Source organism: Pseudophryne corroboree, chromosome 3 (assembly GCF_028390025.1).
Source record: "Pseudophryne corroboree isolate aPseCor3 chromosome 3, aPseCor3.hap2, whole genome shotgun sequence".
In the NCBI taxonomy this organism is placed as follows: Eukaryota; Metazoa; Chordata; class Amphibia; order Anura; family Myobatrachidae; genus Pseudophryne; species Pseudophryne corroboree.
In genome coordinates, this window is record NC_086446.1 from 778,108,042 (window position 1) to 778,134,235 (window position 26,194).

At 46.5% G+C, this 26,194-nt stretch overlaps 1 protein-coding gene across 3 annotated transcripts in view; it reads right to left on the minus strand.

Annotated features, from left to right (window-relative positions):
* Positions 1–566: 566 nt before the first annotated feature.
* The window catches only part of PLEKHS1 (pleckstrin homology domain containing S1), a 30,363-nt gene continuing 4,735 nt past the window's right edge, over positions 567–26,194 (minus strand). The window contains exons 2-17 of one of the 3 annotated variants that reach the window (XM_063962561.1): positions 23,427–23,468; positions 22,285–22,349; positions 21,742–21,860; positions 19,707–19,844; positions 17,477–17,543; positions 17,193–17,243; positions 14,931–14,996; positions 12,719–12,808; positions 12,352–12,459; positions 7,156–7,254; positions 6,430–6,521; positions 6,008–6,136; positions 5,189–5,293; positions 3,532–3,667; positions 2,001–2,098; positions 567–1,774 (exon numbers count right to left, since the gene is read on the minus strand). In XM_063962561.1, the coding sequence (XP_063818631.1) occupies positions 2,024–2,098; positions 3,532–3,667; positions 5,189–5,293; positions 6,008–6,136; positions 6,430–6,521; positions 7,156–7,254; positions 12,352–12,459; positions 12,719–12,808; positions 14,931–14,996; positions 17,193–17,243; positions 17,477–17,543; positions 19,707–19,844; positions 21,742–21,860; positions 22,285–22,349; positions 23,427–23,457 (1,371 nt within the window). In that variant the 5' untranslated portion in view covers positions 23,458–23,468 and the 3' untranslated portion in view covers positions 567–1,774; positions 2,001–2,023. Of the gene's footprint in view, positions 1,775–2,000; positions 2,099–3,531; positions 3,668–5,188; positions 5,294–6,007; positions 6,137–6,429; positions 6,525–7,155; positions 7,255–12,351; positions 12,460–12,718; positions 12,809–14,930; positions 14,997–17,192; positions 17,244–17,476; positions 17,544–19,706; positions 19,845–21,741; positions 21,861–22,284; positions 22,350–23,426; positions 23,469–26,194 lie in introns of all 3 variants that reach the window. The other 2 variants (XM_063962562.1, XM_063962560.1) reach the window with 2 other exon arrangements.

The following is a 26,194-nucleotide window of genomic DNA, read 5'->3' on the forward strand; positions in this document are numbered from 1 at the left end:
TATTATAGTAGCAAGTGCAGGTGTGGTTCATTGGGTCGACGCTAACTACAGTAGGTCGACAGTCATTAGGTTGATCACTATTGGTCGACAGTGACTAGGTCAGTGATGGCTAACCTTGACTCTCCAGCTGTTGTTGAACTACACATCCCAGCATGCCCTGCATCAGTTTTAGCATTGCCAAATAGCAAAACTGTAGCAGGGCATGCTGGGGTGTGTAGTTCAACAACAGCTGGAGTGTCAAGGTTAGCCATCACTGGACTAGGTCAACACCTGAAATAGGACGACATGGAAAAAGGTTGACGTGGTGTTTTTGTTTGTGTCGTTTTCTCCGTACAGTGACCAGGAACCCCAATTAGAGCACCGCGTCGGCTCGCAAGGTTACTATTCCCAATTGTAGTCCACATGGATCGTAAAGTAAGAAAATGTGGTAAAAATGTCAAAGGTCGACCTTTTTCTTGTGTCGACCTTTGCCACGTCGACAAAGCACGTTGACCAATAGTGGTGGCCCTAAAGACTGGATACCGCAAGTGCACAGCAAAAGACATCAAGGTGAACACTTCTAGCACTTAATTTACATTATTTTATTTTTTAAGAAAATATTTCCATACACTATCATTTATACAGTAAATATACAATATTATACATAATTAAACTGTGTACAGTCACATATTTTGGGGAGGGGGGTTTAAAGTGCATTCTCTATCCCATCTAGCCTAGTCATTACTTGCACCCCAGTATCCAGACCTAAGCATGTCTGTATTAGGACAGGACTATTTAGGTTGAGACCGCATGGTCTTCCAAGGGAATCTGGGGTTGATTGCAGTCAGTCGGGCGTCGTTATCTGACCGGGAGTCCGCGGTGAGCTACGATAAGTCCACGTTCCGTCTGTGTATCGTTTAGGCAAGTGGAAATTGCTGTCTCCTGTCACAGCGTAGCATTTCGGCTGTCAGTGTGCTGCATACAGATTTTCCAGGGCTCTTAAATGTTACACTGACCAAACGTTCCACTCTTTAAACAGGTCACATTTCCAAAACTGTTAGACACTGGCCTTAGGATGTATTTGTCTGGATTTATCATTGGATTAATTCACATGAATGTACATTCTCGAATTTGGTGACTTCTGCGGATCCGACCAATTCTAACTGTAGTCCGTGTCCCCTTTTAAGAGGATGATATGGTTCATCGGTCAGGACTAGCACATATGTGTTGCCAATTGAAATCTTTACATCCGTGGGATTATCCCCTGACTAGGGGATAGTTAAATATAAAACAAATCATGCTTGTTAGTATAACAATAACAAGCTTTCTCACGCCCAAGTGCTTCTACGCACAGAACCGGGCAAACGCTCCATATTTATACAACTGTAGTCCCCACCTTCACCCGTCAAGGTGACTATAATGTAGAGGCGGACCGAACAGAATGTAAAATTTCAGTATGCAAGTAGCACAATCACTCATGCAAATACATTTATAGAACATACATAAGTATGTACCTGCACATGACAGAGAATCCCTGCCTGCATTAATCATGTTTCTTAAACACATACAATAGGAAGATTAACAAGTAGTATTGGCCAGTACAATTGGCCTTACATAAACCATTCACTGCCTCAGCAACGGTTACATCTCACAGTATAATGTTACTATGAAGTATATACAGTACATAGATTACATTCTCGGCTCAGTATTTCTGTAGAAATGTCCAGGAGAAGATACACTTCAGTCTCTGCAGAACCATTATCAGTGTTTCATTCTGTGCAAACTCCACTCTTCCCTAAAAAATAAAATAAAGATAAATAAATGTTATGGCACAATCATTTTGATCTCTCCTTTTATGTGTCAGTTTTGGTTCCATTAACATTATTTTTCTATCTGATCGCAACCAACCAATGTAATGAGATATATAGGCTGACCAACCTATGGGACGCAATTAGTGCTATCAGCCAAAGGACACAAGCAGTATAAGCAATAATCCACCAGCAAAAAAAAAGTGTGCATACCTTTCTTCCATTAAGGGGCGCTGTCATGATCTACTGCAGCTGCATCCATCCACATGGAAAATCTCCGCTTTCTTATTCCGGAACACCACAAGATTAACCTGATGGTAATAAAACAAGCCAAGACATTAATTTTCATCTATGCGAGTGATAAACAGCACTCATACATGCAGGTCTAACTAAGATCTGCAATAAATAGATTGACACCACGTGGGCGACGTGCATAGGATTGACTGTAAAAATGTTGACAGCGTCGATAGGTCGGTATGGAAAAGGTCGACAGGTACAATAGGTGGACATGGAAATGGTTGACACAAGTTTGGGCGTTTTTTGGTTGTCATTTTGTATGCTTTGCTCGCCACATTTCGGGCAAGGTTACTAGGTTCCTAATCTTACTGTCTACCGTGTATGTGTCGACCTTCAGTACCTGTCGGCCTATCATCCGAAACCCGCTCCTGTCTGATACTGAAGAGTGTTGACACATTGTGGAATATAAAATTGGGATCTGGAGCCGGTCAAGCCAGGCTATGTCCTTAATCACAAGCCTAGTAACTCCCATCTCCACAAAGCTCTGTGCTTCATTCAGTCCCTTTGGGACTGTTGAGATGCTCCTAGGACAGAGGTTCTCAAAGGCGGTCTTCAAGGCACCACAACGGTCCAGGTTTTTGGTATATCCATGGCTCAGCACAGGTGGTTAAATCAAATTGACTGAGGTGCTAATTAAGTCACCTGTAGCCAAGCATGGATAAACTTACAACCTGGACTGTTGGGGTGCCTTGCGGACCGTGTTTGAGAACCTCTGACCTAGGAGCAATAAGATTGCACTAAGAAGAAGGCAGCGTGGGTGGAAACCGATCATTAGCTGTACAACAAGAGGAATGGAAGACTTTATGGAAGGGAGGAGAGTGCAGCAAGCAAAGGACAGAATATAATTGCCAACAGCGGTGTAGCCTCGTATACTGGTTGCACAGGTTTCCTTGGCCCAGTAAGGGAATGCACCTCCGAGTGGATGGGATGGCAGGAGCAGAACTGAGAAGAGCCCGGGCCTGTAGGGCTTTCAAGGGTCAATTCTGGTTGTGCAGTAGTACAGGTTGAGGAAAGGGTTCCTCCCAGGATGGGGGAGGGATAACTTGAATATTACCCTATGTTTGAGGCTTGGATTTCCTGCAAAGGGTTAGTGCGTCTCAGACCTAGTTCATCATTAGCTGGCAGTACTTCCACAACTGGTTAAGCTAAAAACAGCTGCGGCATCGGTGCCAGGTTCCGCCAAGTGGGCACTTCCAGTGAGTGGCAGATTACTTTGTAGAAGATCAGTGGAAGTTTGGGTGCGCTACCAGAGTAAAGTCCCGTCTATCAGACTGAACGGAATCGGGCCCTTGTGTGGTTCCTTTGCAGCACCCATCATAGCTCTGCAGAAACAAAGCCACCCGTTGTCTCATCCAGTTCTCAGTAACACAATTCTAAGTGGTTTGGAAGACCAAGCTCTGAAGTCTTAGTAAATATAGGAAATATGTCTGTGAGCGCCGGATCGTACCTCATCCAAAATGAACTTATTCAGCATGTCTGAGAACGATTCTTTGTTTGCCAGCCGGAATCCGTTAATGGCGTCAATGTGATCCCTGTGATGGAACCTGCAGCCGATCTCTACCGGTCCGTTCCACTTACATACACTGCGACAAGAGGAATGGAAGAGGTCAAATTCCCAGCTCTCATATTGCTCAATGTAAAGCTACTACTATACTATACAGTATATCATGTGTGTATCGCTGAGCTACAGTGTCCTCATACACCTAGCCTCAATATACCATGCAGAGCATACCAGTAGGGCAGTCCAGGTTGGAAGGTAGACAATGTGGTTCGGATATGCGTCATAGGGTCGACATGCATTAGGTCGACTGCTATTGGTCGACAGAGTCATAAGGTCGACATGAGTTTATTTACTTTTTTAGTGTCGTTTTCATCGTAAAGTGATGGGGAACCCTAATTAGTGCACCGTGTCCCTGTGGTTCTCTGGGTGGATGATGCGCACTGCAGATCAGAGGTGTGATTGGTTGGTTCAGGGGCATAGTTTTGACTGTGGATAAGGTATACAGTTGTGATAGAGAAGGTCTGGAGGCACAACACAACTACACACTACACTATTCCTAAGGGGTAGATTTACTAAAGCACCTAAAAGTGAAAAGTGGAGGTAATGCCCACAGCAACCAATCAGATTCTGGGATGCAGAAGATAGAATATGATTGGTTGCTATAGGCAACAGCACCACCTCTCACTCTGAGAAGCTTTAGTACTATAAATGTACCCTTAAGTATCTGCTGTTAGATGTCAGTGGTGTCAGGACTTTGTGTTTAACCATGAGCTTGATTTTGGGGCGGTACGGGGACAACCTTTTTTTAGACCTGGGGGTATATTTACTAAAGGTCGATTTTGCTTGTTTTCATTCGATTTTAGATCGATGTTAAATCGATTTTAATCAATGTTGGGCTTCCAGGGTTAAAACACACATTTACTAGCAGATGATTTTTATAATAATTTTTAAATGTTAGTAAATGTGTGTTTGAACCCTGGAAGCCCAACATCGATTAAAATAGATTTAACATCGATATAAAATCGATCAAAAACATACAAAATCGACCTTTAGTAAATATACCCCCAGGTGGTTTTGTGCTAATTAACCCTCTCACACCCACGTTACCCATCCCTAGGTGCGCCTCGTCATACCAAAATCAGACTGTTCTGCTTAGAAACGATTTTAAAACAAATTCTCTTTTTTAAATCAGATTAGTGCCTGTGCATCAGTGCCTGTGCATCAGTCTGTCATGGCTAAAGGGCCCTACACACTCGGCGATGCGCCGCCGAGGTGCCCGACGGCCGATACGGCCGACGAGCAACCCGGCGGCGGGGGGGCAGTGACGGGGGAGTGAAGTTTCTTCACTCCCCCCGTCACCCGGCTGCATTGAAGTGCAGGCAAATATGGACGAGATCGTCCATATTGGCCTGCATGCACAGCCGACGGGAGATCAGCGATGAACGAGCGCGGGGCCGCGCATCGTTCATCGCTGGAGTCTCCACACTGAAAGATAGGAACGAGTTCTCGTTCATTTATAAACGAGATCGTTCATATCTTTCAGAATATCGGCATGTGTGTAGGGCCTATAACAAATATAGGCGTAATAGAAAATTCTTCTTACTACAAGCGATCTGCAACTTCCTCTACTGCCAGATAATTTTTAAAATGTTCCGTGGGTACTGTCATATTTATCTTTTCCAATTCAGATTGGTTGTCTTGTTGTTCGCTGGAAAAAAAAAAAACGACAATCAGATTAATTAATAGAAACGTTCTTTTCATCTCTTATATGGTCCTGTATGGATGAGCTCCTCTATGCACTACCCAAAGGTGCCTGTTATTCTACATCTGTAATCGTATACATTCAGTGTATTGTCGCTTTCTAGCAAATTGCGGTGTTTGTAGGGGATGCGTTCGGGATGCCGACCGTCATGTGACAGATGCCGGAATCCCGGCACCACTCGAGATCGGCGCCTTGACACTGACAGTAGACATCCCCAAGGTAGTATCGGGGTTAGGGCCCGGTGGGAAGGAGGGTTAAGGTTAGGCAACACCCCCCTCCCCAAGGGTTAGCCCTAGCTGCCACCCACAAAGGGTTAGGGGAGGGTAAAAATGGCCCCTCCGATGTTGGGATCTTCAATGTCGATACGCCGCTGACGGTCATGTGACCAGTGGCATCCCGGCCGCCGGTAATTCATACCGAACCCGTTAGTGGCTGTGCCTGGAAATAATCTATAGGAACGACAGATAAGAGCCTGCTTGTAGGTCTTCAAGATAAACAAATGATACGTTATTTGAAATAATAATAAATAATATGTCACCATAGCACCTCGGCCGCTTTGCAGCGAGAAGCAATATGTGATATAATAGTACAATTATTCCATCTGTCCTCCGTATAGCAGTATGTCAGTTATAGTATATATATATACTCAGACACACTTACTACATCATTTTTAGAATGTAAGTTTTCTTCAGTCGGCTTCCCTGGGTTTTTCGGTACCTGTGAGGGTCTGTAGGTGTGGAGGTCCTCCGGGGTGGCTTTGGTGGACAGCTGATAGTCTCTTCCGCAGCCCTAAACAAGGAACAAGTGTGATTATACCGGCAGTGACAGCTGAACGATCACTGAGAACTTCCACATAAACCGCCTATCTCTGACACACTGGAAACAGCGATATCACTGCAACACATTTTGCAACCAGTGCAAGCTAAAACTGTGGCAGGGCATGCTGGGCTGTGTAGTTCAACATCAGCTAGCGTTTATTGCCCACCCCAGTTGGTAGGGTTTTCCAGTTTAATGAGTGGCATCTGGATAGTTTGAAGGGTAAATTGGTTAAACCTCTGGCTGGAATTCCGCCTGGCACTTACACAGAGCCCATCTCCTGATAGACGTCCCCGTCAGATGAATCCAGGTCACTGGTCTCATCCTGCTCCGCAGACTGCTGCGAGTCACGTTTGCTCTGCTGATAAAGGAAGGGATATGTCACCATTCTGCACACTGATGATAGAACTTCTGATTGGCTTAGCACTATGGGGGTCATTCCGAGTTGTTCGATCGTCAGTTTTTTTTGCAACGGAGCGATCAGTCGCAAACTGCGCATGCGCAATGTTCGCAGTGCGCCTGCGCCAAGTAAATTAGCACAAAAGGTTGGTATTTTACTCACGGCGTAACAAAGTTTTTTCATCGTTTTGGTGATCGTAGCGTGATTGACAGGAAGTGGGTGTTTCTGGGCGGAAACTGGCCGTTTTATGGGAGTGTGCGGAAAAACGCTGGCGTTTTTTGGAAAAACGCGGGAGTGTCTGAAGAAATGGGGGAGTGTCTGGGCGAACGCTGGGTGTGTTTGTGACGTCAAACCAGGAACGAAACGGCCTGAGCTGATCGCACTGGAAGAGTAAGTCTGGAGCTACTCAGAAACTGCTAAGAAATTTCTATTTGCAATTCTGCTAATCTTTCGTTCGCTATTCTGCTAAGCTAAGATTCACTCCCAGAGGGCGGCGGCCTAGCGTGTGCAATACTGCTAAAAGCAGCTAGCGAGCGAACAACTCGGAATGAGGGCCTATAGGCACACAGGAAGATGGAATAGACTATATTACCATAAGCACAGATCGCGGTATGTCATAGATGGACTCTGGTTCGCTGCTGTAGGCGCCATCTGTAGTGTCACCACTTAATCGGGAGCTCAATAAGTTGTCCTGTAAAGCAGATTCAGAAAGTGAGCGATGGTTTGGGTGACTGTTTATAGCTGGTGTGGACTAAAATGTCTCCTATCATAAAAACGAAATTATTTCTTTATTCTGCTGCTCGTTTTATCGCCCATTGACGCACATGATTCTTCTTCCTGTATGAACAAATTCTCCAAATTACGTACTGTAGCAGCGCTCCTCACAGTGACTGCCGGAGGAGGAGCTTAGTAATCATGTCTGTGTATGTGACGTCCCCCTCATTATCTTGTGTAGCAGCGCTCCTCACAGTGACTGCCGGAGGAGGAGCTTAGTAATCATGTCTGTGTATGTGACGTCCCCCTCATTATCTTGTGTAGCAGCGCTCCTCACAGTGACTGCCGGAGGAGGAGCTTAGTAATCATGTCTGTGTATGTGACGTCCCCCTCATTGTATTGTGTAGCAGCGCTCCTCACAGTGACTGCCGGAGGAGGAGCTTAGTAATCATGTCTGTGTATGTGACGTCCCCCTCATTGTATTGTGTAGCAGCACTCCTCACAGTGACTGCCGGAGGAGGAGCTTAGTAATCATGCCTGTGTATGTGACGTCCCCCTCATTATCTTGTGTAGCAGCGCTCCTCACAGTGACTGCCGGAGGAGGAGCTTAGTAATCATGCCTGTGTATGTGACATCCCCCTCATTATCTTGTGTAGCAGCGCTCCTCACAGTGACTGCCGGAGGAGGAGCTTAGTAATCATGTCTGTGTATGTGACGTCCCCCTCATTATCTTGTGTAGCAGCGCTCCTCACAGTGACTGCCGGAGGAGGAGCTTAGTAATCATGTCTGTGTATGTGACGTCCCCCTCAGTATCTTGTGTAGCAGCGCTCCTCACAGTGACTGCCGGAGGAGGAGCTTAGTAATCATGTCTGTGTATGTGACGTCCCCCTCATTATCTTGTGTAGCAGAGCTCCTCACAGTGACTGCCGGAGGAGGAGCTTAGTAATCATGTCTGTGTATGTGACGTCCCCCTCATTATCTTGTGTAGCAGCGCTCCTCACAGTGACTGCCGGAGGAGGAGCTTAGTAATCATGTCTGTGTATGTGACGTCCCCCTCATTATCCTGTGTAGCAGCGCTCCTCACAGTGACTGCCGGAGGAGGAGCTTAGTAATCATGTCTGTGTGTGTGACGTCCCCCTCATTATCTTGTGTAGCAGCGCTCCTCACAGTGACTGCCGGAGGAGGAGCTTAGTAATCATGTCTGTGTATGTGACGTCCCCCTCATTATCTTGTGTAGCAGCGCTCCTCACAGTGACTGCCGGAGGAGGAGCTTAGTAATCATGTCTGTGTGTGTGACGTCCCCCTCATTGTCTTGTGTAGCAGCGCTCCTCACAGTGACTGCCGGAGGAGGAGCTTAGTAATCATGTCTGTGTATGTGACGTCCCCCTCAGTATCTTGTGTAGCAGAGCTCCTCACAGTGACTGCCGGAGGAGGAGCTTAGTAATCATGTCAGTATGTGACGCCCCCCTCATTATCTTGTGTAGCAGCGCTCCTCACAGTGACTGCCGGAGGAGGAGTTTAGTAATCATGTCTGTGTATGTGACGTCCCCCTCATTATCTTGTGTAGCAGCGCTCCTCACAGTGACTGCCGGGGGAGGAGCTTAGTAATCATGTCTGTGTATGTGACGTCCCCCTCATTATCTTGTGTAGCAGCGCTCCTCACAGTGACTGCCGGGGGAGGAGCTTAGTAATCATGTCAGTGTATGTGACGTCCCCCTCATTATCTTGTGTAGCAGCGCTCCTCACAGTGACTGCCGGAGGAGGAGCTTAGTAATCATGTCTGTGTATGTGACGTCCCCCTCATTATCTTGTGTAGCAGCGCTCCTCACAGTGACTGCCGGAGGAGGAGCTTAGTAATCATGTCTGTGTATGTGACGTCCCCCTCATTATCTTGTGTAGCAGCGCTCCTCACAGTGACTGCCGGAGGAGGAGCTTAGTAATCATGTCTGTGTATGTGACGTCCCCCTCATTATCTTGTGTAGCAGCGCTCCTCACAGTGACTGCCGGAGGAGGAGCTAAGTAATCATGCCTGTGTATGTGACGTCCCCCTCATTATCTTGTGTAGCAGCGCTCCTCACAGTGACTGCCGGAGGAGGAGCTTAGTAATCATGTCTGTGTATGTGACGTCCCCCTCATTATCTTGTGTAGCAGCACTCCTCACAGTGACTGCCGGAGGAGGAGCTTAGTAATCATGTCTGTGTATGTGACGTCCCCCTCATTATCTTGTGTAGCAGCGCTCCTCACAGTGACTGCCGGAGGAGGAGCTTAGTAATCATGCCTGTGTATGTGACGTCCCCCTCATTATCTTGTGTAGCAGCGCTCCTCACAGTGACTGCAGGAGGAGGAGCTTAGTAATCATGTCTGTGTATGTGACGTTCCCCTCATTATCCTGTGTAGCAGCGCTCCTCACAGTGACTGCCGGAGGAGGAGCTTAGTAATCATGTCTGTGTATGTGACGTCCCCCTCATTATCTTGTGTAGCAGCGCTCCTCACAGTGACTGCCGGAGGAGGAGCTTAGTAATCATGTCTGTGTATGTGACGTCCCCCTCATTATCTTGTGTAGCAGCACTCCTCACAGTGACTGCCGGGGGAGGAGCTTAGTAATCATGTCTGTGTATGTGACGTCCCCCTCATTGTATTGTGTAGCAGCGCTCCTCACAGTGACTGCCGGAGGAGGAGCTTAGTAATCATGTCTGTGTATGTGACGTCCCCCTCATTATCTTGTGTAGCAGCGCTCCTCACAGTGACTGCCGGGGGAGGAGCTTAGTAATCATGTCTGTGTATGTGACGTCCCCCTCATTATCTTGTGTAGCAGCGCTCCTCACAGTGACTGCCGGAGGAGGAGCTTAGTAATCATGCCTGTGTATGTGACGTCCCCCTCATTATCTTGTGTAGCAGCGCTCCTCACAGTGACTGCCGGAGGAGGAGCTTAGTAATCATGTCAGTGTATGTGACGTCCCCCTCATTATCTTGTGTAGCAGCGCTCCTCACAGTGACTGCCGGAGGAGGAGCTTAGTAATCATGTCTGTGTATGTGACGTCCCCCTCATTATCTTGTGTAGCAGCGCTCCTCACAGTGACTGCCGGAGGAGGAGCTTAGTAATCATGTCTGTGTATGTGACGTCCCCCTCATTATCTTGTGTAGCAGCGCTCCTCACAGTGACTGCCGGAGGTGGAGCTTAGTAATCATGCCTGTGTATGTGACGTCCCCCTCATTATCTTGTGTAGCAGCACTCCTCACAGTGACTGCCGGAGGAGGAGCTTAGTAATCATGTCTGTGTATGTGACGTCCCCCTCATTATCTTGTGTAGCAGCGCTCCTCACAGTGACTGCCGGAGGAGGAGCTTAGTAATCATGTCTGTGTATGTGACGTCCCCCTCATTATCTTGTGTAGCAGCGCTCCTCACAGTGACTGCCGGGGGAGGAGCTTAGTAATCATGTCTGTGTATGTGACGTCCCCCTCATTATCTTGTGTAGCAGAGCTCCTCACAGTGACTGCCGGAGGAGGAGCTTAGTAATCATGTCTGTGTATGTGACGTCCCCCTCAGTATCTTGTGTAGCAGCGCTCCTCACAGTGACTGCCGGAGGAGGAGCTTAGTAATCATGCCTGTGTATGTGACATCCCCCTCATTATCTTGTGTAGCAGCGCTCCTCACAGTGACTGCCGGAGGAGGAGCTTAGTAATCATGTCTGTGTATGTGACGTCCCCCTCATTATCTTGTGTAGAAGCGCTCCTCACAGTGACTGCCGGAGGAGGAGCTTAGTAATCATGTCTGTATGTGACGTCCCCCTCATTATCTTGCATAGCAGCGCTCCTCACAGTGACTGCCGGAGGAGGAGCTTAGTAATCATGTCTGTGTATGTGACGTCCCCCTCATTATCTTGTGTAGCAGCGCTCCTCACAGTGACTGCCGGAGGAGGAGCTTAGTAATCATGTCTGTGTATGTGACGTCCCCCTCATTATCCTGTGTAGCAGCGCTCCTCACAGTGACTGCCGGAGGAGGAGCTTAGTAATCATGTCTGTGTATGTGACGACCCCCTCATTATCTTGTGTAGCAGAGCTCCTCACAGTGACTGCCGGAGGAGGAGCTTAGTAATCATGTCTGTGTATGTGACATCCCCCTCATTATCTTGTGTAGCAGCGCTCCTCACAGTGACTGCCGGAGGAGGAGCTTAGTAATCATGTCTGTGTATGTGACGTCCCCCTCATTATCCTGTGTAGCAGCACTCCTCACAGTGACTGCCGGAGGAGGAGCTTAGTAATCATGTCTGTGTATGTGACGTCCCCCTCATTATCTTGTGTAGCAGCGCTCCTCACAGTGATTGCCGGAGGAGGAGCTTAGTAATCATGTCTGTGTATGTGACGTCCCCCTCATTATCTTGTGTAGCAGCGCTCCTCACAGTGACTGTCGGAGGAGGAGCTTAGTAATCATGTCTGTGTATGTGACGTCCCCCTCATTATCTTGTGTAGCAGCGCTCCTCACGGTGACTGTCGGAGGCGGAGCTAAGTAATCGTATCTATCTACTTGACATCACCAAACAGTAACATCTGTTCAAATTTTTTTTTTTATCTTTCTGGTTTTTTTTGCAGCTTTCTGGATAATTAATTTCTACATTAAATATTCTCAGTACCTCTAAGTACCCGTCACTGAAACACTGTGAGATACCATATTTAAATCATAAAAACGTGGAAGGTAATTCCAAGTTGATCGCAGCAGGAATTTTGTTAGCAGTTGGGCAAAACCATGTGCACTGCAGGGGAGGCAGATGTAACATGTGCAGAGAGAGTTAGATTTGGGTGTGGTGTGTTCAATCTGCAATCTAATTTGTAGTGTAAAAATAAAGCAGCCAGTATTTACCCTGCACATAAACAAAATAACCCACTCAAATCTAACTCTCTCTGCACATGTTACATCTGCCCCCCCCCTGCAGTGCACATGGTTTTGCCCCACTGCTAACAAAATTCCTGCTGCGATCAACTTGGAATTACCCCCATGATCTTTTAAATTAATTCTTCCCATATATTATCTGCCCAAAATGGGCGGGGCTGTGTGTGGGTGGGCGTGTCACCTCACCTGGTCCGCAAGTGCGTCAGAGCGTCTCCTTATCTCTCTGACTACGGGAGCCCAGTCTGGGAAAAGGTCGGAGTGTGTGACGGATCGTCTGTTCTGGCTCGCTGCAATCTGCAGTAACAAAGACACAGTAATTACTACAACATAGCGTTTCTCTGCCGTCACTGTGTATCTGGCCCTAAGAGCGTCACATCTCCGTATGCATGTCAAAGGGAATTTTTCTTTATTTAGTTCACTATTCTTACTGTAATTTAACCAGATTTCTGACTTGAGAAATAAGCTCAGAATTTAAAAAAGAAAGAATTTCGCGTATGTTCTATCTGTGCAATCACAAGCAAAGACTATACATGGTCTGATATACAGTACTCACCGGCTGTTCTGGAGAATTCCTGGGAAGCTCTTGGTTGCAAACACCAACGCTGCACTGATTTCCTGGGTCTGTGTGCGATCTGTCTCTTGCCTGCAAACAAGCATCCCGCATTTTATATATATTATATACATATATATTTATTTTATTTTTTTATTTAAATGGTGTGGTCACAATACCACTGACACCGCGGATGTATGAGTGCTGTGGGTTCTTGCCTATTGTTTATATAACATTTTTGTGGTCGCACTCTTTCTTGCACCCCTATTGTCCATATGTAAATTAAATGTTAAGAAATTCCCCAGGTGTTTTAACTGATATGCTTGGGTGTGGTTCCTGTCTCTTTAAAAGAGTGAGACAGGGCCTAAACCCATGACAGAAGCATACTGGCCCTCATTCTGAGTTGTTCGCTCGTTCTTTTTCATCGCATCGCAGCGATTTTCTGCTAACTGCGCATGCGCAATGTCCGCACTGCGGCTGCGCCAAGTAAATTTGCTAAGAAGTTTGGTATTTTACTCACGGTATTACGAGGTTTTTTCTTCGTTCTGGTGATCGTTGCGTGATTGACAGGAAGTGGGTGTTTCTGGGCGGAAACTGGCCGTTTTATGGGAGTGTGTGAAAAAACGCTGCCGTTTCTGGGAAAAACGCGGGAGTGGCTGGAGAAACGGGGGAGTGTCTGGGCGAACGCTGGGTGTGTTTGTGACGTCAAACCAGGAACGAAACTGACTGAACTGATCGCAGTGGCAGAGTAAGTGTCGAGCTACTCAGAAACTGCTAAGAAATTTCTATTCGCAATTTTGAGAATCTTTCGTTCGCAATTTTGCTAAGTTAAGATTCACTCCCAGTAGGCGGCGGCTTAGCGTGTGCAATGCTGCTAAAAGCAGCTTGCGAGCGAACAACTCGGAATGAGGGCCACTGTGTATTTAAAATCCAAAAGATGCCTGAGAGCATTGCTCAGATTTGTGAAAGTCAGTGTAGGGACTGACCAAATGGGAATGGCCGTGAAGTGGCTGGTCAGCTTAACAAACTATTGCAATATTTTGGAACAAACATTCCCTGAATTCAGATGAATTACAGTTTGAAGTGTTAATATTAGGTGAGTGCTGAATTTGTATGATATATATATATATATATATATATATAATATATATAATATATATCTATATATACACTCCAACCAATAGCCGGCACTCGCAGAGACGTTAACAAAGAACTTGACTAGGCACAGTAGCTTATGTCAACGTTTCAGGATTAGCATCCTTTTATCAAGACTGGTTTTGAGAAAAGGATGCTAATCCTGAAACGTTGACATAAGCTACTGTGCCTAGTCAAGTTCTTTGTCAAAGTCTCTACGAGTGCCGGCTATTGGTTGGAGTCTGCATGTTTCTAGAAGGCAGGGCACAGGAGCAAGTTGGTGTATTTTATCAAACAGGAGTGCCGGATATTATCACCTCTTTATATATATATATATATATATATATATACTGTATCCTAGTGGCATAAAGTCACATTGGGTGGGGGGCCGATTCTCATTCGTACACTATGTTAATGTTGCACCATTCTCGCGTCCTGATTATGATCGCAGTAGCGATTTCAGATACAAGGATTGAAAATGGACGCCTCAGTCCTTGTACATTTTGCCACAAGGATGTACACCAAGGAAGGGCTTTGTAGCAACACTGTATGAAGTCGCAGATATGCGACCGGCAAAGGACGCGGCTGGATCTGACTCATAATCAGGCCCCAAGGGTCATCGATGAACCACAAAAGTGAAAACTTTATTTATATGGCACAACAAGAGGTCCGGAATCCTGACACCATTCAGAACACCCGTTCGGGGGGAAAGGGGGGTTACAGTTAGGCACTAGGTGGGAGTAGGGTTAGGCAAAAAGTTACCGGTCCCAGTGCCCATCTACAAGAAGCGTATAGGTTATATAACCGGTGCTGGACATTCACCGCAAGCGTCCAGGTGATTAATTTGGCAGACTCGCCAGTGTGAGATTCCTGTCCCTGTAACACTGTTCCCTGATCCGGAGTGTTGAGATAATGTGTGAGTAATTGGCAGATAGCGTTGCATGGGCACAGCAGAGTCCGCATATAATCTATGTACAGTAGGGCGCTGTACAATGCCACGCCCTGTGCAAGTCATTAGTGGCACGGTGCGTTGTAAGGTCAGAGGAAGCTCAGACACGGGATGCATTACTGGGCTTCTTACCTCAGCTGATGACAGTCTGATGCCGGAACCGTGCTCAGGACACGATATGGGTCTTGTCGCTTCTGTCTGTAGTGACAAAGGTGCAGAGAGTGTCAGTAAGTGTCCGGGTCAGGTCATATAATAACCGCTGTCTCAGAAGTATATACTGATATTCTGCAGCATCCCTTATTGGCCAGTGCTGCGTCACAAGGCAACATTTCAGGGGAGAGGACATCAGACCCAATAATCAAACTATACATAACATTACTTTATAGCTTGTATCCCATGTGCTAGAATCTTCATACTGTAAGTACAGTATTTAAGGGGTCTATTTACTAAGCCTTGGAGAGAGATAAAGAACCAACCAACTAGCTCCTAACTGTCATTTTTCAAACATGGGTCTATGGGGGCCATTCAGACCCGATCGCTGCTGTGTGTTTTTCGCACAGCAGCGATGGGGTCCGAACTGCGCATGCTCCGGTGCATGCCAGACAGCCGACGGCCGTCTTTAGCTAGCGATCGCCTCTGCCTGAGTGGGACGGTAGCGTTAAGCCACCGTTTAGGGGGCACAGTCTGGCCAACACAGGTTTGGCCGGACCGTTGAGGGGGGGGGGGGGGGGGGGCGGGCCACGGCGGCTGCGACGTCACGCGCAGCCGCTGCGACCTGGGCAGCGACGAGTAGCTCCTGGCCAGCCGCAGGAGCTGCTTGGCTGAGTGTTACTCCTGAAGTACAAAAGCAATGCCGCTGTGTGATGCTTTTGTACTTGTGCGACGGGGCAGGGACTGACGTGTGGGGTGGGCTAGCCCTGTACTGGGCGTCCCCCCGCATGTCAGTGTGCCTGACCGTAGCTGTGCTACATTTCACGATCAACTCTGAATCACCCCCCATGTACTAAGGCCCGGAGAGAGATAAAGTGGATGGAGATAAAGTACCGTCCAATCAGCTCCTAACTGTCATGTTGCAGGCTGTGTTTGATAAATGACAGGAGCTGATTGGCTTCTACTTTATCTCCTTTCACTTTGTTTTTCTCCAAGGCTTAGGGGCTAATGGGGGTCATTCCGAGTTGATTGCTCGTTACCAGTTTTTAGCAGCCGTGCAAACGCATAGTCTCCGCCCACGGTGGAGTGTATTTTCGCTTTGCAGGAGTGCGAACGCCTGTGCAGCCGAGCACCTGCAAACACATTTTGTGCAAAACAAGACCAGCCCTGTAGTTACTTATTCCGTGCGATGATTGCTGCGACGAGTGACACGGTAGTGACGTCAGATACCCGCCCAGCAAACGTCCGGCCACGCCTACGTTTTTACAAACACTCCCAGAAAACAGTCAGTTGACACCCAGAAACGCCCTCTTTCTGTCAATCTCCTTGCGTTCGGCTGTGCGATTGGAATCGTCGCTAGAACCAGTGCAAAACCACAATGGACTTCGTACCCGTACAACGCGCGTGAGCATTGCGGTGCATACGCAGATTAGCCTTTTTTTCACTGATCGCTACGCAGCGAACAACGGCTGCTAGCAATCAACTCGGTATTACCCCCAATGTACTAAGCCTTGGAGAGAGATAAAGTACCAATCAGTTCCTGTCATGTTACAGGCTGTGTTTGAAAAATGACAGGAGCTGGTTGGCTGGAACTTTATCTCTCTCAGCGGCTTCGGAAATAGACTGCTTAGTACACAGACCCCACAGCCTGTAACATGTTAGTTAGGATCGGGATGTCGTCAGGATCCGAGCAGTCGGAATCCCGACGGTCAAAATACCGACGCCAGGATCCCGACCGCCAGAATGCCGGCAGCGCCGCCACAGCTATTACCACTCCTGGGTGTCCACGACACTCATGGAGTGGGAATAGAACTTGCGGCGAGCAACTGAGCCCGTGGCGTGGCAAGCGCAGTGAGCCCGCAAGAGGCTTTGATACGCTCGCCCCCTGCCGACATTCTGGAGGTCGGGATCCCAGCGTCAGTATTTTGACTGCCGGGATTCCGACCACCGGGATCTCGTACCCAACCCTTAGGATCTCATTAGCTGGTACTTAGATCTCTTCACTTTATCTTTCCATGGCCTAATAAACAGACCCCTTATTTACAGGCGCACAACCATAAACAACACTAGGAGGACATATAAACTCCACACAGATAAGACCCTGCTCAGACTAGAACCCATGACCGCCAGCTGCGTGAGCCAGCAATGCTAAACACTGTGCCACCACGTTGGCTTATCGTGATGTGCTTATAATGTAAAAGGAATTGAGTTCCTTCTCAGTAGTACAGTATAACATTGTCTAACCTGATAAGCCGCATGGAGTGGGATCGTGTGTGTAATTCGGGGCCCGGCCTGCTGCAAATAACAAGATAAATCTTTGTTAGCGACACAAAAATCCTTCTAAAGAGGGTTAGTGAAGTTGCCCATAGCAACCAAAAGTTTAAAGCTCTCATTTATCTAGCGCAGTCTATAAAATGATAGCTAGGATATGATCGGTTGCTAGGGGCAACTGCACCTCTCGTTTTAGAAGATTTGATACATCTCCCCCACAGAGTTTGGTGAATGGTAGAGTGCATAACGTTTCTTACCTTAGCTGTTTGGTTGGATTTCACCCACACGTCTGTGATACTCTTGTACCAGTCGGTGATTGTATCTCTGTGTACGATGACAAGACACAAACCATCAGACACAACAGTCCCTGCTATAGTCCCTGGCACAGGACAGACAGGAGGCCACTTATGGCACTTACATAATAACACTGGAAAACGCACAGTTTGTCCCTGCCACCTACACAACCGAGGCTGACACTTTCTGGGGGGCCGAACAAATATTCGTTGAGGCGTGAGGCACAAGGTGATGACCCCAACCTCCTGTTTAGTTGATAAACTACATTAATCCATCACTGGATATAGGTGACAGATTCCCAGTATTAAAGGGTGATAGTTGGTCAGGCAGACCCCCCTCATTAAAGCTGTTTAGTGTGAGCACCATGGGCCTAATTCAAGGTTGATTGTAAAAGCAAAACCATGTGCACTGCAGGGGGGGCAGATGTAACATGTGCAGAGAGCGTTAGATTTGGGTGGGGTGTGTTCAAACTGAAATCTAAATTGCAGTGTAAAAATAAAGCAGCCAGTATTTACCCTGCACAGAAACAATATAACCCACCCAAATCTAACTCTCTCTGCACATGTTACATCTGCCTCCCCTGCAGTGCACATGGTTTTGCCCATTGCAGGAAGATTTTACTTTTGCAATCAACTTTGAATTAGGCCCCATATCCGCTAGTCACAGTAGGAATGATATATTATTAATACTGGATTTTTATATCCTAAAAAAAACGTTTCTCATAAGTTCGGAATTATTTTTCTGCAAATTACTGTTAAAATAATATTAAGTGACAACAGAAATAAATAATATTTGTGATTAAAATAAGCTACTGTAAGTTTACCAATTACCATCGGAACCTTAGCTGTGCTTAAAGATCTTTTCTAGGAATAAGTGGAGGGAACGCAGGATATAACCGGACATAACATCTTATAGTTTGGAGGAGAGAAGGGAAAGGGGGGACATGATAGACACTTTAACATACAGTATACCAAGGGTTTTACCAAGGTCCAGGAGTGAGACATTCTTCATAGGAAGAGAAGGATTAGAACACGAGGACATAGGCTGACACTGGAGGGGGGAGGTTCAGGGGAAATTTAAGGACTTCACAGAAAGGGTAGTAGACAAGTGGAATAGCCTCCAATCAGAGGTGGTAGGGGCTAAAGGCACATATACGCTTGTCGATAAAATGAGCAATGTTTCTCCTTTTCCCCCTTCCTGAGCGACGACGCTCATTTTATCGGCAAGTGTGTATGCCGCCAGGGACGAACAATGCACGGTCCCGTGGGTCGGCAACGAGCGTCGCCGTCGGCAGTGCATGCATGCTCTATCTGGACTATCGTCCAGCAGCTGCATGCACGGCTGGCGGCTGCGTGACGTCACTGAGTGATATGAGCTGTGCAAGTGTGCGAACGCGTGTGCAGCAGAGCGGCACAAACTGATTGTGGGCAGTCTCTGCGCAGCCCAGGACTTACTCAGCCGCTGCGATCACATCAGCCTGTCCGGTACCGGATTTGGCGTCAGGAACCCTCCCTGCAAACGCCTGGACACGCCTGCGTTTTTCCAAACACTCTCTGAAAACGGTCAGTTGCCACCACAAACGCCTTCTATCTGTCAGTCTCCTTGCGAATTGATCCTTTGCGGCAGCCCGTCGCCAATGCGCATTGCGCAGCATACATATGCGCAGTTCGGATCTGTTCGCAGGCTGTACGAAAACACACAGCAGTAATCAGGTCTGAATTACCCCCTATGTTTCTAAGATTGATTATTAATAGATATACTGTATAACCAATCCCCAGCTGGAAAACCTCGTTTATTTTAATCTCTGTATTCTTTTCTGTGATTTGCTATTATTTTATCCATAAATTGCGGCAAAGCAAGTCCAAGCTGATCGATTGCTCATGCCTTGTCTAGTAATGCGCGGGTTGCGGTGAGATACTTGATTGACACTTGTTTCAGGTAACAATGGATATTGTGTAACAAATAATACAATGAAGCTAGTGAGATACAAGATAGGAATTTCTAAAGAAGTCAGGTGGATGTGTTGCTCAGAGCAACCAATCAGAGTCTCGTTGCCATCTACAGTATCTAATGCATTCTATAAAATCTTAGCTAGAAGCTGATTTGTTTGTATGTTCTAGAATGTTTGATACAAGGTTTGGTACATCTCCCCCTAATAGGGCTGCTGCGTGTACAGGCTCCCGGGGAACTTACACAGTGTCATCCAGCAGATAGTAGTTACGATCCTCAGTCTTGATGCATAGCATGTTTTCTGGAGACGTGTTGTGAAGCCGCAGGATCTTCCCCAAGTTCTTGTCCATCGTCTTTGTTCCCAGTTCTACATCTGTAATACTGAAGAAAAAAAATGTAAAATGGTCAAATTTACCCCAAATAACAGGGCATAAAATAAATCTCCAGCGCCGACTCCAGCAGGTGTCCTCATTAGTATTAAACAAGATCCGCTCTTGCCTGCGTGGGCTACCGCCTTCTTCACATGGCGTTACCCTATTAACTGCTATGAAGACCTTGTCCTGGCAATTAAGGGCCTAATTCAGACCTGATCGTAGCAGCAAATTTCTTAGCAGACGGGCAAAACCATGTGCACTACAGGTGGGGCGGATGTAACATGTGCAGAGAGTTATATTTGGGTGTGGTGTGTTCAAACTGAAATCTAAATTGCAGTGTAAAAATAAAGCAGCCAGTATTTACCCTGCACAGAAACAATATAACCCACCCAAATCTAACTCTCTCTGCACATGTTATATCTGCCACACCTGCAGTGCACATGGTTTTGCCCATCTGCTAAGAAATTTTCTGCTACGATCAGGTCTGAAGTTGGCCCTAAAATTGATACATCCGAGGGGAAGAAGAATCCATATTGCTGCAATTCGTGGTGATAAGGATTCTTCATTTTGGGGGGCTGACCGCATATTTTAATAAATACACCCTATGACTTATAATAAAGTAAGGTCTCTCTTTTTTATATATAGAGAGATTTCACATTCATGACATCACTAAGTGACCGTCATTTATTTATTTACAGTTTCTTCATCATTTGTAGACTCTCACATTACACTACTGATGTCAGCAAAGAGACCAGGGAGAGGGAGGATTGTGAAGGTAAGTGCTAATCACATACTGTGACACTGGCGACACCCCCTGTGCAGGCCACACCCCCACAACACTGGTAACACCACCCACCCGCGTCACGAGTCACACACACTCCCGCAGCGGCGTGTGTCAGAAGGACTAAACCCAGGAGTCCTATCACACAGGACAACTCTTATCAGGAAGCAGTCCTTTACGATTTAATCACATTTCTAGATACAAACTGTTGTTATTAACGCCGGTATGTACCCGTTACGTGGCAGGATGTATGGTGGGATGCCATGGTTAGTACATCCCGTCCTGAGTCATTGACTAGTTAATGATGTCTATTTCTCCTAGTATGGTGGGGGCACATATTTCCTTGATGACTTTACTCTACAAGACTCTCTGCTTTAGGAAGTACAATTCTGTCCTCATCTAGGCACTCTGTCACCCTCTGCAACAGGGGAGCAGCACTCTCCCAACCTCTGCAACAGGGGAGCAGCACTCTCCCAACCTCTGCAACATGGGAGCAGCACTCTCCCAACCTCTGCAACAGGGGAGCAGCACTCTCCCAACCTCTGCAACAGGGGAGCAGCACTCTCCCAACCTCTGCAACAGGGGAGCAGCACTCTCCCAACCTCTGCAACAGGGAAGCAGCACTCTCCCAACCTCTGCAACAGGGGAGCAGCACTCTCCCAACCTCTGCAACAGGAGAGCAGCACTCTCCCAACCTCTGCAACAGGGGAGCAGCACTCTCCCAACCTCTGCAACAGGGGAGGAGCACTCTCCCGACTTCTGCAAAAGGGGAGGAACACTCTCGACTTCTGCAACATGGGAGCAGCACTCTCCCAACCTCTGCAACAGGGGAGCAGCACTCTCCCAACCTCTGCAACAGGGGAGCAGCACTCTCCCAACCTCTGCAACAGGGGAGCAGCACTCTCCCAACCTCTGCAACAGGGGAGCAGCACTCTCCCAACCTCTGCAACAGGGAATCAGCACTCTCCCAATCTCTGCAACAGGGGAGCAGCACTCTCCCAACCTCTGCAACAGGAGGCAGCACTATTCCATTCTTTGCAATATGGGGAGCATCCCCCCCTTTCCCCATTGTAGTACATTTGGGGTTAATGATTCTGTGTATCTTTTTATAGTTGGCACCTACCTGCTGACATCAATGTCCCCTTTCAAGTTCTCTGACCTTCCATCGTACTCGTAGTACTTTATGACGTAGGAGTCGGTGGGATTTTTGCAGAGTTTAAATAAGCGTCTTTTCCATGAACTCTGAAATAAAAAAAGTGAACTGTCAGCACGACTTTATATACAGGGTGGCCCAAAGGTAGGTACAATATATAGCAATGATCTTTTATTATTCTTAGAAAATTGTGCAGTATTAATACAACAAGACTTCCTCTTCTGAATTTCGCGGCAGATTTAACAACGAGCGATTTAACAACGAGTGATATTCTTCTAATCACATGTTACAAATCTTAAATGGTGTTCCAGCCAATCAGCTCCTGTCATTTTTCAAACAAACGACGGTTAGAAGCTGATTGGCTGGAGCACCATTTAAGAACTGTAAAGAGTCATAACAAGAGGATCACTTGTTAGAGCTGCCCCTTGCTCAGGTCCAAGGCTGTCGGGGCTGCACACAGTGTAATTACTGTAGTATAGTGTTTATTTCCTATAGAATATTAGTTTACGTTACCCGATTATTAAAGATGTAGAGAGGCGGAGACTTGAGTAGACTCCCTTGTTTAATCACTTGTTGATCTGGAAAGAAAAGATGACCTTAATTTATACAGTAACATTTAATAACGTAAATTTATACAATATCATCTTGGACAACAGTCAGGCATTTAAATATACAGGGTGAAGCAAATTTTAAAGGTTAACAAATAAGGCACGGTAAATGTGATTCAGAATTTTAGTACATAATGTAAAGTACATGGAATACAGTTTATTTTCAGTTGGTTTTGAATACGATATCATCCAGATGGTGTCCTTCATTCGTGATACACAATTTGTAGTCGATATTTGAAGTTGCGCATCACTCGGCGCGTCATTTACCAGCGTTATCGCTGCAACTTCCTGATGAAGCTCACTTTGGTCTGGCGACGTTAACAAGCAGAGTTTTCCTTACTAGGCGGAAACAATCCTCATCAGCTTCATGAAAGGTCTCTACACAACCAACGGGACCATCTGACAGCTGAGGTCTACAAACATCCACCAAGAACCATTAATGACCTGAAGGCTTCTATACACCAAGAAAGGACCACATCATGGGGGTAATTCCAAGTTGATCGCAGCAGGATTTTTGATAGCAATTGGGCAAAACCATGTGCACTGCAGGGGAGGCAGATATAACATGTACAGAGAGAGTTAGATTTGGGTGTGGTGTGTTCAATCTGCAATCTAATTTGCAGCGTAAAAATAAAGCAGCCAGTATTTACCCTGCTCAGAAATAAAATAACCCACCCAAATCTAACTCTTTCTGCACATGTTATATCTGCCTCCCCTGCAGTGCACATGGTTTTGCCCAACTGCTAAAAAAAATCCTGCTGCGATCAACTTGGAATTACCCCCCATATTCAAAACCAACTGACAAAAAAAACTGTATTCCGTGCACTTATAGGGAGAATTCAATTGGGCATGAGGTTTAGCGAGTTACAATAACCTTGCGTACCTCGCACATAATTTGGCGATTATCGCAGGTATCTGCGCTCACGGTTCCCGCTGTATCCAATAAAAAAAAAAATGGTTGCAGGGTTTACAGCACAATACAAATCGCCCCCATGAAATGCGTCTCACATACCACATTACAGTAGATGATAATGAACTTCTTCTTACCTATTTCTGAACTTCTTCTTTTGGTGAACATAGTCTTTTTACCTATGAGGAGAAGGATTGGTCATGAAAGGCTGTAACTTGTATTATAGGCGCGGGACGGAGATGTTCTAGCAGATGTGATGAAGGCAGAGTTGTTGGATTAGAGCAGGACAGAGATTGTACCCGGCTGTGATACAGGTGCCAATACATAAATCCCAACAAACCAGTTTTATGCCGAAATGTCTACATCAGACAGCTTCCCAGAATTCTCACCTCCTAACCCTGTACGCCTCTGCAGTGCGGTGACGTGACTGCAGCTGCACGGCTATTTAATGGGTAATCTATTAAATCACATCAACCTGGCATGTGTTATACAGCATGCTGCGCACGGTGCATTATCACTTATACCGATATTGGGACTTTGGAACATTCAGGAACATCACTGCAATAAATTCCCTTGGCTCGTTGTCAGTGCTGTAGGATCTATCCCATATATTCTGGAGGATTGAGCGGCAAATCTTATACATTCATTTACTTTACATTCTGGGATGGAATTGCTCCCAAATCACAGGCGCAATTTGCACTAGTTAAGAAAGCTGCAATTGCGGCCATATGCAAAGCTGCAACTATATTACAATGCATAATGGTCAGCAACAGCAGCATATGCCCCAGGCAATACACAACACTTGTACCCAGGAGTTCAACCATTTATTTTATTAGCAACGTACAGTATGCATTCACTGACCATGCTTTGTAAGTTATTGCTCCTTTGTATCAGCAGGTATAGAGTGCGAACACAACTCATTTATATTATACTGTATATGTGTCGCTGTCACTGCACAAGTGCAAAGGTGTATATGTGTCGCTGTCACTGCACAGGTGTATATGTGTCACTCTCACTGCACAGGTGCGTATGTGTTGCTCCCACTGCACAGGTGTATATGTGTCGCTCCCACTGCACAGGTGTATATGTATCGCTCTCACTGCATAGGTGTATATGTATCGCTCTCACTGCACATGTGTATATGTGTCACTCTCACTGCACAGGTGCGTATGTGTCGCTCCCACTGCACAGGTGTATATGTGTCGCTCCCACTGCACAGGTGTATATGTATCGCTCTCACTGCATAGGTGTATATATATCGCTCCCACTGCACATGTGTATATGTGTCACTCTCACTGCAGAGGTGTATATGTGTCACTCTCACTGCACAGGTGTATATGTGTCGCTCCCACTGCACAGGTGTATATGTGTCACTCTCACTGCACAGGTGTATATGTGTCACTCTCACTGCACAGGTGTATATGTGTCACTCTCACTGCACAGGTGCCCAGGTGTATATGTGTCGCTCTCACTGCACAGGTGTATATATGTCGCTCTCATTGCACAGGTGTATATGTGTCACTTTCACTGCACAGGTGTATATGTGTCGCTCCCACTGCACAGGTGTATATGTGTCGCTCCCACTGCACAGGTGCCCAGGTGTATATGTGTCGCTCCCACTGCACAGGTGCCCAGGTGTATATGTGTCACTCTCACTGCACAGGTGTATATATGTCGCTCTCATTGCACAGGTGTATATGTGTCACTTTCACTGCACAGGTGTATATGTGTCGCTCCCACTGCACAGGTGTATATGTGTCGCTCTCACTGCACAGGTGTATAAGTGGAGCTCTGACTGCACAGGTGTATATGTGTTGCTCCCACTGCACAGGTGTATATGTGTCGCTCCCACTGCACAGGTGTATATGTGTCGCTCTCACTGCACAGGTGTATATGTGTCGCTCTCACTGCACAGGTGCACAGGTGTATAAGTGGAGCTCTGACTGCACAGGTGTATATGTGTCGCCCCCACTGCACATGTGTATATGTGTCGCTCTCACTGCACAGGTGTATAAGTGGAGCTCTCACTGCACAGGTGTATAAGTGGAGCTCTCACTGCACAGGTGCAGTGAGAGCTGCCATTCTATATGTGTCGCCTTGCAGAGAAGGGGAATAATGTGCACTAAATAAATTGTTTGCTTTACTGCCCATACGGAGGTCAAATGGGGGAATCTATTTTCTTCAGTGTTAAGGCAGAATTAGTGGTTTATACATCATTGTGACACTTTGCTACAGATACTTTGTATTTACCCATATACACAGCACAACTCCTATCAGAACTTACATAGCTGGTATCATTTATAGGAGCTCAGAGGTTTTGTCTTTTTTACCTCCTCATGGATGGTGCTTGTAGTGTTTCATCAGTGACACAGTTGCGGTTACTATTCAACCGGTTCCACTGGTCTCCCCCTCCCCCTTCTCTTCTATGCTATTGACGCACGGCACAGAAAGTAGTTATTCCTCGTAAGCCACACAATCACATTTACTTTGACACGACAGATGTCTCCAGCTGTACAAGTTACTTAACAGCAAGTCGGCAATAATCACACTATACTCAGATGGGTTCTGGATCATAGGTCGACAGTCAATACGTCGGTCCCATATGCTTGACATGCATTAGGTCGATAGGTGGAAAGGGTCAGCATGGTCAAAGGGTTGGCAACGATTACGGTCAACAGGTGCAAAAGGTCGACAGGTTCAAATGGTCGACACAAGTTTTTTTTTACCTTTTCATAATTTACCATCCGTGTGGACGATTGGAAAGAGTCATCTATGTAGAGGTAGCAGAATGAGGCACCTTGCTCGGAGCGTGGAGAGCGACCCGGTAGACTAATGGGTGTCACATGGGGTAAAACATAGAAAATGACACCAAAAAATAAAAAATCGTCCTTTTTGACTTGGTCGA